Source organism: Panthera pardus, unplaced genomic scaffold (genome assembly GCF_024362965.1).
Source record: "Panthera pardus isolate Hobbes unplaced genomic scaffold, ASM2436296v1 HiC_scaffold_2, whole genome shotgun sequence".
NCBI classification, from domain to species: Eukaryota; Metazoa; Chordata; class Mammalia; order Carnivora; family Felidae; genus Panthera; species Panthera pardus.
In genome coordinates, this window is record NW_026526765.1 from 26,952,961 (window position 1) to 26,965,168 (window position 12,208).

The 12,208-nt window shown below is 38.8% G+C and overlaps 1 protein-coding gene across 2 annotated transcripts in view; it reads right to left on the reverse strand.

Annotated features, from left to right (window-relative positions):
• The window catches only part of ADAMTS12 (ADAM metallopeptidase with thrombospondin type 1 motif 12), a 327,563-nt gene that overhangs the window by 97,171 nt on the left and 218,184 nt on the right, over positions 1 to 12,208 (reverse strand). For both annotated transcript variants that reach the window (XM_019450692.2, XM_019450691.2), the window contains exons 10-12: positions 8,193 to 8,285; positions 6,622 to 6,767; positions 1,814 to 1,983 (exon numbers count right to left, since the gene is read on the reverse strand). In XM_019450692.2, coding sequence (XP_019306237.2) covers positions 1,814 to 1,983; positions 6,622 to 6,767; positions 8,193 to 8,285 — 409 coding nt within the window. The remainder of the gene's footprint in view (positions 1 to 1,813; positions 1,984 to 6,621; positions 6,768 to 8,192; positions 8,286 to 12,208) is intronic.

A 12,208-nucleotide genomic window follows, 5' to 3' on the forward strand; every position in this document is an offset into this window, starting at 1 on the left:
TATATAGTGTTGACACTCAGCTTAATTCCCTCATATCAGCCTCAACGTCAGTGACAGATGCAAACTAACCACAACAAAGTAAGTGAAATTTATGTCTGCTTTCACGATTCATTTATTTAGTACCCATTGCTCTGCTATGTAATATGGAGGCATACGACAAACGCTTTTTAAATAAATGAAAAGCCAAGCCAAACCAAATATTTGTATTCTAAGCCCAGTTACTCAAGCTGTCAGAGTTCAGCACACACAATCCCCACCCTGCATCAGGCAGGGAGCGGACCCTGTCACAACCCTGGGATAGTTATGCTATCTTAGTTCTGGAAGGTTGCTCATTTGGGGTCTATAATACTACTGTCCTAAATAGTTCCAACATAATAGAGAATGTCAAAAATATAAATATAGATGGTACTAATTGGAAGTATCTTTCATCATTAGTTTCTTGTGTCTGTGTGTGTGTGTGTGTGTGTATGTATATATGTGTGTGTGTGTGTGTGTGTGTGTGTGTGTGTGTGTGTACATGAGTACACACATGAGTTTGGCTGGATTCAAATGTCAGGAACAGGAAGCTGAATTACACTAGTAACCAAATGACTCATCCCCCTAGAGCAATGAATGATGCTCAACAATGTGGGGGCAAGGAGAAGACATTGCTCGTGACAACCAAAAGCCTTCAGGGTAGTTTGGGGACCCAATACGGGCAAAGCACCGCTGAGTCTTTCCTTCAAAAGCAATTGACTATACCATTTTTTTAACAGTCCACATATGTAATTTTCATTCACTGGCTGACATCTATGATTCCTCTTGTGTTTTCAGAAACACAAGATGAGCACTGGGTGCTCATTTTTGGGATGAGCACTGGGTGTTGTATGGAAACCAATTTGACAATAAACTTCATATACTGAAAAAACAAATAAAATAAATCATGAAAAATTTTTTGGTTAGTTATTTTTTACTCCCTGACTCAAATCTCCTTAGCTCAGGAAAATCTTTTCTCTTTCATTCTCTACTTGAATAATAACACACTGCACAGATATTTTTTGATGCCAGTCTATAGCTAATGGTTAATGATTCTTCTTCATTTTCAGGAGAGAAGGGGTAACTGGTGCTGATACAGGGGTAGCATTGCCAAAGTTGTTGTCCCATTCTGCAGTTCGGTTATGTCACCATGCCCTGATGAGCATCCTTTAATTACTTCATTTTATTTTGTACCCTTCTTATACTGTCCTGTACTTTAAAAAAAAGTTTATTTCTGGCACAGAGCTGGCTCTCACTTATTTCTGATGAAGGCATTCTTATCATCCTGTTTTTCCTTGTGCTTTTCTCCTGTCAAATGGAATTATTGACTCTATTTTAAATGTCTTCCCTTTTTCTTCTTCCAGTAGTAAGGCTTCTCATGCTTAAGAGTCCTCAACACTTCCTTAGAAGTCTTCCCTGAAATTAGTCCAAACTTACAATGACCTTTTCTGAATTTCTGCCAAAATTATAGTCAGTTCACACTCTCATCAATGAGCACTTTCATCAGTAATCAAGTACTTTCATTGATTGCTTAGCTGCACCATGTTTTGAAGGGAGCCACCATGTTTGATAAGCTTCTCTTTTATCTCCCCCAGAGCTCAGCACAGAGTTGGATATATTCAGCTTTCAACATTTGCTGATCAACCTAAGCAGGTCGTGTTTCCATTTTCAGAAGTATAAAACTCCTCATGGTACAATTCTCTCTTTATTGAACTTTGCAGGGCATCCCAGACATTCTGTGGTCTCCCTTGTGGTGGCTGCGGCCCTAGATCTGGAATATATTGTCATAGCTCCTTACCTGGATTAAAAACTGGAAACCAGTGGTAGAATTCATTCTTGTAGGGAACGGTGTCAAACTCACTGCACTGCATCTGCCGAAATGTTGGTGCATCTGGGCGACAGGGGTGGACGTTGCACAAGCGATAGCGTTTTCTTTCTCCGGTGCAGTACTTCCCTCCAAACTTTGGTCTATGAATGAAACAGACAAATGGTTTTTTTAGTTTCCTTAAAAGCTAGCATTTTTCCTTAAACATCCCCTGGCATCTGGTCATGGCTGTTCTTTGCCAAACCATGTCCTGTTCTACCCTTACAACTCACCTTTTACATCAATTCTTCCAATTTCACACATTTTTTGGTTGTTGTTGTTGCCCATGACCATTGAGTCCCAGGTCTATAGTTGCCTAATTTGAAATACTGTGTGTATCTTTTTGACTTATATATCCTCCTGGCCTTCAAAACTCAAAATATATACTGAGAAGGGATACATCATATTCCCTCCAAAATCTGCTCCTTCCCTACTTCCTACTTAGCAAGTTTCAAGTGGTCAGATTTCAGAAGCCTCCATCCTTTGCCTTCCTTTGACCCCACTGTCCATCAGCCGCCCAATCATCAGCCATGTCTTTGTACTTGCTTCCTTCTCTTCGTTTCCACAGTCACCAAACTAATCTAATCCTTAACTCTATTCCTGTCTCCCCTCCACCCATCTTTTCCTTCACTCAATCTACTGTACACACATCTGGTAAATTTTCAGATTAATGTAATTATTTTAGTTTCTTGTTTCAACCCTTTTCACGGCACCCAATGACCACAGAATCAAGTCCAGCCTCTTCAGCTTAGTACTCAAGGCCCTCATGATCCTGACTTAATTCACCCTAACAATTACTTCACACCCTCCCCTTCATTTGCATACTGTTCCAGTGAGGCAGGCTGACTTATTTTATGTTTCTTTTCTGTGCCTCTGGATAGACTTCCCCTCTGGTAAGTCTCTGAATATCTACATGCTACCTATGCTTTCAGGACCGAATAATGCTATGTCTCCATCATGAATTCTTCTTGGATTTCTGCCAGAAGTAGTCTCTTTCTCCTTTCAGTGACACTTGATTGAACCTACTATCTACTTCCAGCACTTATCATTCTAAAACATAGCTCACTAATGATCCAATCCAAGTTCTATGTCATGTATGGTCTCTAAGTCATACTTTGAGTACAGAAGCCTCTTAAACATTCAATGAATGAATAAGTTAATCTTATTTTAGAATAGTGCCTGGGTGGCTCAGTTGGTTAAGTGTCCAACTCGATTTCAGCCCAGGTCATCATCTCACGATTTGTGGGTTCAAGCCCCGCATCGGGCTCTACACTGACAGTGCAGAACCTGCTTAGGATTCTCTCTCTGTTCCTCTCCTATTAACTCTCTCTCTCTCTCTCAAAAATAAATAGAAACATTAAAACATTAAAAAAATAATCCTTCTCAATCTTTTATTTCTTTTGCAATACACTTACGAGCAATAACAACCTTCCCATCAGGATCAATTATTTACTCAAAAACGGAGGAAGAAATATAAAAAAAGCTGTGTCATAGAAGAGGAGGAACTCTCTGTCCTTTAAGAAAGTTCCAGACAGTCTACGTATGCCTTCTTATCTCCACCTCACTGCCTCTGAGATTAGGTATTGTGTCTGCTATTGCAGTGCAGCATAATGGGGTTAAATAGCCTGGGGTTTGAATTCTGCTTTACTTTGTATTTTAGTTAGATTATTTTGAACAAGTTACCTTAGCTTTTGTGTGTGTGTGTGTATGTGTGTATGTGTGTGTGTGTGTGTGTGTGTGTGTGTGTGTGTGTGTGTGAAATGAGCATGACAGTTCTTAACTCACATGATGGGAACACTGAGTGAGATAATGCACATATTTAGTAGAGTAGCTAACACAGGGTAAGAGCTCAGTAAATGACAGCATTTCTGGATTATTGTGAATAATAATCAACAAGTATTTATACAATACCATGTGCTCAACATCATTTTCAGGAAGAAGAGAGTACAAAAAAAGGGCAACCGATGCCGTGTCTCCTAGAAGCTTATAATCTTGCTGAGGAGAAAAAAAATATCATCTATATAATAAATGAGATAAAATTTAAGAGCAATTATGTATCCCTGACTGTAAATACAACGAGAGTTTAAAGAAGGGCGAGAACAGTGGAAATAAGACTGATTGGAAAGAATTCATGGAAGAATTGTCTTGGAGAATGTTCTTAAAGAATGCATGGAAGTGGCTTCTCAAAGCAATGGCAGAAAGCATGCCAAGTGAGCAGCCTAGATGAAATCACATTCTAAAGGCACAGGAAAGTAGGACATCTGCCTAAAGTGCCCAACTGATAGTGGGAGAGCCAAGATTTAAACCCTCATCTGCCTTAATCCACAGCCTGAGCCCTCATCCACTGTGTTATATTGCCTGACCATGCAATCTAGGGGGACAGAAACCTCAAGCCTTGGCATCTGGTTCATTTCTGGTTGCAGTTGTACTTCTCATGAAGTTCTTCTTGAACAACCATGAGGTTTTCTATACCTCCTTCCCCTCCTTTCTTAATGTGGTTTGGGTAGACTTCTGTTCCTTGAACATAAAAGAGCTTTGACCAAGGCAGTTCATAATCATTGACTCCATGTTGAAGGTTCTAAGAATTGTCCATGATATTAGATTGGTTTTCTATTCATGATGATGGAGTGATACTCTATGACTTAGCACCTCTCCAGTTCGTACCATCCAACAAACATCACTAAGAGCCTTTTACAAACCCAGCTGTCTTCTCACTAGGTATCTGACCAACATCAAGGATCCAGTCTCAATGTCCACTAGTCATGCTCTGACCTGAATCTGTGACCATGTTTCCATTGTCATTGTTTTCAATAAACTTAAGCAAACCAGCTACTGAGATCAAACATGGTCACTCACCTGAGGAGACTCTATGACAAATTATGGTCTCTAAGATGGGGGTTAGAGCCATTTTCCCCATTAAGCCAAGTTAGAGATTCATCCTATAGTCCCTCAACAAAGATGTCCCTTTCTGACAACCACAGATCACCAACCATCCAACCAAGAGGCTACAGATGAGTGGTTGCTGAAAACAGAGCACTGAAAATAGGTCCCAGAGCAAATTGCCTGCATTTCCTCATCTTTACAATGGAAATCACAATGAAGATTTTCTGTAAAAATAAAGTACTCCATTCCTGGTTTTGATTTTTTGAAGTCACAGAAATTTGCATTTAAACAAAAGCAACTTCAGGGTACCTGGATGACTCAGTCAGTTGAGAGTCCAACTCTTGATTTTGGCTCAGGTCAGGATCTCATGGTTTGTGAGTTTGAGACCCATATTGGGCTCCTCACTGACTATGTATAGCCTGTTTGGGATTCTCTTTCTCTCCCTCTCTCTCTGTCCTTCCCACACACTCTCTCTTAAAATAAATAAATAAACTTAAAAAATTTAAATAAAAGCAACTTTTATCAAAGAGTAAGATTTAAGAAAAATTTTATCCAAGTTCCTCAAATATATACTTTTATGTGTGGTAAACAATAAAGATATCATAATAACTACTATAATATATACCATTTACTGACAGTTTAATGTAGTAGGTATTGCATTAATGTCTTTATTTATATTAACTTAATCCTTAGGAGAAATTTGTTACATATATTTATTAAATTTATGCATATATACATACAGTAATATAATTACTAATAAAAAAGGACAAGTAATATTTGGAACTGAGATAATGAGGACACTGTAATCACATTTATAATTAGTCTTTTAAAAAGTGTGACTCTTACCCTTCAATACAGAATGAAATTCTAGGCAAAAGAAGCTTAATATATTTTTTACTTACCAGAGGCATCATATGTACACTTCTTAAAAATTTTACTTGGGGGGCGCCTGGGTGACTCAGTCGGTTAAGCGTCCGACTTTGGCTCGGGTCATGATCTAACAGTTTGTGAGTTTGAGCCCCATGTCGGGCCCTGTGCTGACAGCTCAGAGCCTGGAACCTGCTTCGGATTCTGTGTCTCCCTCTCTCTCTGCCCCACTCCCACTCGCACTCTGTCTCTGTCTCTCAAAAATGAATAAACATTAAAAAAAATTTTTAAAAAATTTACTTGGGAACTAGTATACCAAGAAATAATGAAGTTAAGAATGTAATATGTGTTTGGAAAACAAGGGAATTTAAATGTAATTCATATATAGTATCATTATACAAATTTAAAATTTGAAAGGGTTAAGCACTTTAATTAAAAAATTGAAAGCTGCTTTGTGAAATAACTTCTATGGAGCATTTAACAGGCTAATATGGAAGTCTATGGTTATAAAATCCTTATCTAAAACATTAAAAATAATTATCTTAAAAAATGTACTATTTTATTAGTTACTTAAGGGAAGAAAATTATTTTTATAAAATTAAGCATTCATTATGATTGGAAAAGAGCTACAATCTTATTAGCAAAATTGAGTATAAGTAATCTCTCAGAGATTGAGTGATGTTATCTAGAATGATTTAATTGCATAATCTCCTAGGACCTTTCACATAGATGATACTTTTGAAAATGTGCTTATTTCTCCAAATGATGGAATCAGCTTACTTATCCAAGTGCTAGTAAGAACCCAGTGTCTCACCAAAATAAAACAAAACAGAACCAGTTTTCTTCCACTCTCTAAGAATCTTCTGGTTCCCTTTTGTCTTTAGGAACCCATTTTATTTCCCTTAAGAGTCTTGGGGGTCACTGACATCATGCTATCCAAGATTGGTCTCAGCACTCCCGGAAGGAAGGGAAATATTTTTGGTTAGACTTACTCAGGGTTGTTGCAGAGCCTCTCTGCACTCTGGGCTCCAGCCCCACAGGTCCTAGAACAGTGGGACCAGGGTGACCAGCGGCCCCAGCCTCCAGCAATGCTCTCTGGTTTCTTCCCTACTGTGATACATTTGCCAGCCATACACCACTAAAAAGGGAAGAGACAGGACAGGCATACATCACAAAGGTTCCCATTGCGAGCTGAGCCAAGAACCCCAGAAGTCGAAACCCAATTCTCCCTGAGCAAGCAGGCTTCCTGTGGTCACACATCATATGGAGAACAAAGAGCTCACAAAAAATTTCCCCAAGAATCTTGAGTTTTTGAATCAGAGAATGTCAGAAATTGAATGGAACTTTACGGTGTCCTATTGTAGCTAGCCAATGCTACTCAATGTTACTCAAAGTGCATGCCAGAATGTAAGTCCACACACCTCCTCCTTCACTGAGAAAGTCTTGTTATGAAAAGCAGCTCAGTATGCTTAGGAACACAGTTGCTTTGTAATGTAATTGATTGACCTTCTGCTGCAAGTCCCTTATCTTGTTACAGACCATAAACAAACATTTTGCAGACTGACACTGTGGTTAACACTTCTCCATGTCCTCTATGGGTATTTAGTGTTCACAGCAGAGAACTCATACTCTTGCAAAAATCCACTCATTGTCAAAAACAAAAACAAAGACACTAGTTGAAGTGCTTTCTAATATCAAGAACAATTTTTGCTTTCCTGTAACTCGATTATTTCCAGTTCTAGCATTTCAAGTGGCTCAGAAAAAATTCCGTCCTCTCTCTTCAAGGCAATCCTTCAACAACTATCAGTTTAGGAAGGTGAACATACAAAAAAGAAACAAAAGAAAATGCGATTCTGTTGTTAGATGATTTGGGCATATTTTATCTGCTGCCCCCTTTTCCTCATTATTTCTGGTCACTGTGTGTTGTGACCAAGTTCTATAATTTCAGTGATGGGTCTGATGCCACTCAAGCTGCATAAAGATACCCAGTAAATGCCTAAATCTTGGGCTCACAACAAACACAACTGCTTTTGGTGAGCAGCACATATTACCCTGTTCTCAAGCAGTCTGGAAGATTTCTAGCATCTGAATTCTTGGGTGTCTGGCTTTCCTGCTTAGTTAAATGGGAAGAACTCCAAGAAATGCAGTCAAATGAGATGATGAAAATGAAGAAAACCAGTGGCCCAAATCCAGCATCTTTGGAAGGAAGAAGCCACTGGCTTGTCTTCTCAATTTTAAAATGGTGGGGGGGGGGGGGGGCGGATTCCAAATGAAGGCTGATCATAAGCTCAGCAGATGTTATTGACCACAAATTCCACCGAAGTTCATCAGGGAAATTTGGGATGGATGTTTTGCAAGTGAAGTGTAGAACTGGGTCTCAGCCCTCTCTCCTCCATCGTCTCCAGTGAAGGCTCAAAAGACATCATGGAAATAAGATCCTTTCCTCTGGCTAGTCTGACTGTGTGACCTCCATTCACCCAGACAGCTGCTCTCCAGGGCCCTCTCCCTACTCCTCCCAAGAACCCACCACCCTCCCACCTTCCTTCCTCAGCCTGCCAATCACCTTCTTCTCACCACATCGTGTCCCATCTGCAGCAGCGTCCAGCTTAGAGCGACAAAAGCCTTTCACTGAGCACCACAGAGTCTGGCAGACATTCTGGAAAACAAATGTGAAACTGTACTTTTTGCATTTTCAAAACTTGCACAAAAGCATTTCTGCAATGATGGTGAACTATACACTCAAGTCACCCACAAACTTAAAATAGTGCTACTGTTGTTAGTGAGGAAGAGTGATAAAAAGTGATCATTCGAGAACTCTCAATTCAAACTTAATTCGGATTTTGTCATCATTCACAAACACTGGTACGGTCTACTAAGTGATAAGAAAACAGGAGACAAAACACATTTCCTAAGAGTTGAGACTAATTTCTATAGGGGTGACACAGTCTCACTGACCTCAGGCAGAGTAACTGGTGACATTGGCCATGAAAGGCCAGCGCAAACTATGAATGAAGGAATCTGATAACAAACAGCTGGTGGTTATAACTTGAGCCTGCTCACTGAAAGCAATGGAAACTATTCCACCTACAAACCTAAGCTTATTTACTTATTACTCAGAGTAGCCAGCTTGTTTTATCCTCCAGGGAGTGAAATGAGTCTCCTCCTGGAGGAGGAAGAAGGGAAGGTTGAAAGATTCTTACATGCCATCAGAAATGGCTCTACTGCTCCTATCCAACTTTTAGCCTTTCTTCTATCCACTGGTCATCCATAATTCCATCTACTTAATTTTGCTCTAGAGTCACTGTGTTTTAAAATAAGATTTCAAGTATTTTTTTTAAACAATTTTAGAACATTCTCAATTGTTCTCTCTCTAAACTTTGCCTTTCCTTAATTACCACTATTCTCTCCTTCTGGAACTCTTGTCAGTGATGAGCCTTCCCATTCTGTCCTTTGTGTCTTAACTTCACTTTTATATTTTTTAACTCTCAATTTTCTTACATATGAAAGCTGAGAAAGTCTGGATTTCTATCAGGAAAAGACTAGCTTCTCCATCACACAGCTCTGAAAATACTTAAGTGACATGGGAAGTAGTTTTTTCAGCTCTAATTTCCAAATCTGCTGTTTAACCCAAACACGGAATTTAAAATCAATGATCATATTTTTCATTTCTAGAAGTTGTAATTATTTTTCATGTCTACCTTACAATTATCTTATAGTGTATTTTTCCTTTTCTCATATGTAGTTCTTCTTTACGTATTAATTTTATTATCCTTACCTGAAATACTTAACCATAGTTCTTGAGGGTTTATGATCTCTCCCCCACTTAGCTATAGATGGTTTTAAATTTTGAATTAGAAGCTGGTGAATTCATCTAATCAGAAGCTTTATCTATTGGATTTTTGTGCATCTTTAGCTGAGCATTGGTTTCTCCAGGGCAGGTTTTTAATCTTTGCTTCTACCAGGCATCCCATAGTTTTTTGAGATCAGAAATATGTTTATCTTATATTTTTTTGGCATGGGGGTTCTCCAGCCACACAAAAGTATACATTTGAACTCTGAATCCGTATGAGGCTGGCCTATGGTAAAGTATTTTCTAGTGAGATGGTTATCCACCAGCATCACTCCCCCCTCAAAACGCAAGCTGAGATAAGAGAAGCTTCTCTGCCATCTACCTTTGCTGGCGGTGGTTTCTTCTAGCCCCCTGTCTCATTGAGGCATAGCTCCTCCAGGCCCCCAGCTTCAGGAGGGGTCTCAGTTCCAGCTCCCTGCTCTGCTCCATGTGAAGACGTCATCATCTGTTGCCAATGGATGTTAAAATCAAGGCCCTTTGATTTTTCTCTGCATCAGCCTCAGTGTGCTTATCATTCCCTTTTAGTTTTTTCTCCCTGAGGATTTTTTTTAAAGCTTTCTTATAAGTTCATTATGCATTCATAAAGAATGATGTGCTGGGTAAAGAGTACCCAAGAACTCCCTGTACTATTTTTCTAACTTTTTTTGAGTTGCAAGCTTTCAAGATAAAAAAAAAAAAAGTTATAATAATAAAAGAGGATGAAGCTGTATTCTCTGGTATTTTAGGTGTTTTTTTTGTTTTTTTGTTTTTTTTTTAATTTAAAAGGATTAGGTTATCTTGGCTGCAATATGCAGGGATCTGAAGTCTTCATTCATTTATCTCAAGCCTTCACTCTATTATCCATTTATCTATGTCCTAGGCCCTGCTAAATGTGAGGAATGAAAGCTCCCTCAGAGAGCTTACATAAAGTAGGGGAGGGTACAGACAACTAGAAAGCAGCTACAGGGGTGCCTGGGTGGCTCAGTTGGTTAAGCGCCTGACTTTGGCTCAGGTCATGATCTCATGGTTCCTGTGTTTGAACCCCATGTGGAGCTCTAACCTGACAGCTCAGAGCTGAGAGCTGCTTCCGATTCACTATCTCCCTCGCTCTCTGCCCTTCCCCCATTCATACTCTGTCTCTCTCTCAAAAATAAATAAACATTAAAAAAAATATTTTTAAGCAACTACAATATAGTCTAACAAAGTCTTTGTTCAAGAAAATACAGAATAAAATGTGAAATGATATTTAAGCTGATACCTAAAGGATGAATAGGAGGGGTGGTGCACAGGAACCAGAGCTCTGGAGGTGGTAGAGAACGCACAGCACTTTCAGGGAATGAGATTGTTTGGTATATGAATAAACACAGAGTATAAAACAGTAACTGACCAGAGATAGCCAGAGTGGTCTGTTTCTAGTAAACCACAGGATACCCTGAAAACTCCTTACCTTTGTAAAACATATAAAATTGTGGATAAAATATTTTAAATATTTTAAATGCATTCCTGAGTTGGCAAGAAAGTAAGAGATATCCTCAGAGGCTAAACATGTAGCAGACATGTTGAGCATCTAGAGATACAAACCTGGCACTTAGATTATAATTTTAATGGTCACCTGAGTACTGGTGACAATGACCTGGGCCTGTGTAGCATGGGAAGTTGGACTGGAGACCTCAGAAAGACCATAACCCCAAAGGACTAGCTCTTGTGTGAAAGGATGGACTAAAAGAAACCTGGGGACACAGCCGAAAAATTTGTCTGTTTTGACCCTAACTCTAGAAGAAATAGTAAATGTTACCCCTGAGATTTTGTAACCACGACCCATGTAGTTGCATAACATCCAACCGATAATTTATTTTAACTAATCCCAAATCCTCTCTGGAAGAATATGAGCCTTAAGGAATAACCTGATATGAAGTTTCACAACCAAGAACTCACAATAAAACAAAAATCAAGAAAAGGAAATAATCTATAATAAGCAAGACATAGAAGAAATCCCAAATAGGAAAAATAGACCCACGTAGACTCTGGACATTGGAATTATCCAACATGAACTGCAAAATAAATGTCTCAAATATGATTAAAAAACAAAAGATCATATTGAAAGCCTGAATTAGAAACAAGAAACTATAACAGTTAGAGAAAACTTAGAAAAATAACCAACAGACTGTCACAAGTAAAAAAAAAAAAATACCATCAATGAAATTAAAATTTCAATAGAAAGGTTAAAAAGAGAAGTAGATGTGTCTGAAGAGAGAACTCGTGAGTCAAAAGAAAAAGAAATCACACAAACTGCAGAGACAAAAAATATGAAGGCAGGATCCCAAGATATGGAAGATTAGTGATTAAGACCAACATACATGCAACTGGAATTCTAGGTTAGAGAATAGAGAATCAAAACAATATTGTAAGAGATAAGGCCAAAGAACAAGAGATAGGATGATTCCTGAGGCCCCTTTGAAGCCATTTTAGAGAATTTAAACTTTATTGTAGGAAATGGGGAGACTGAAATATTTTATTGAGAGGAACACAATCCAATTTCCATTTATAAAGGTCATTTTGGCTGTATTTGGGGAGATGGATTAGAGTTGAGGGAGGTAGTTCAACTCCAGGAAAGGAGACCCATCAAAGACCTACTTCAGCCACCTAGGAATAGATGGATTTTTTTTAGAGATATTTAGGAAGTAGAATTGGCATAACTTGGTAACCATTTAGGAGTGAGGCGTGAGGGATTTCTGTCCCAACTTTCCCTT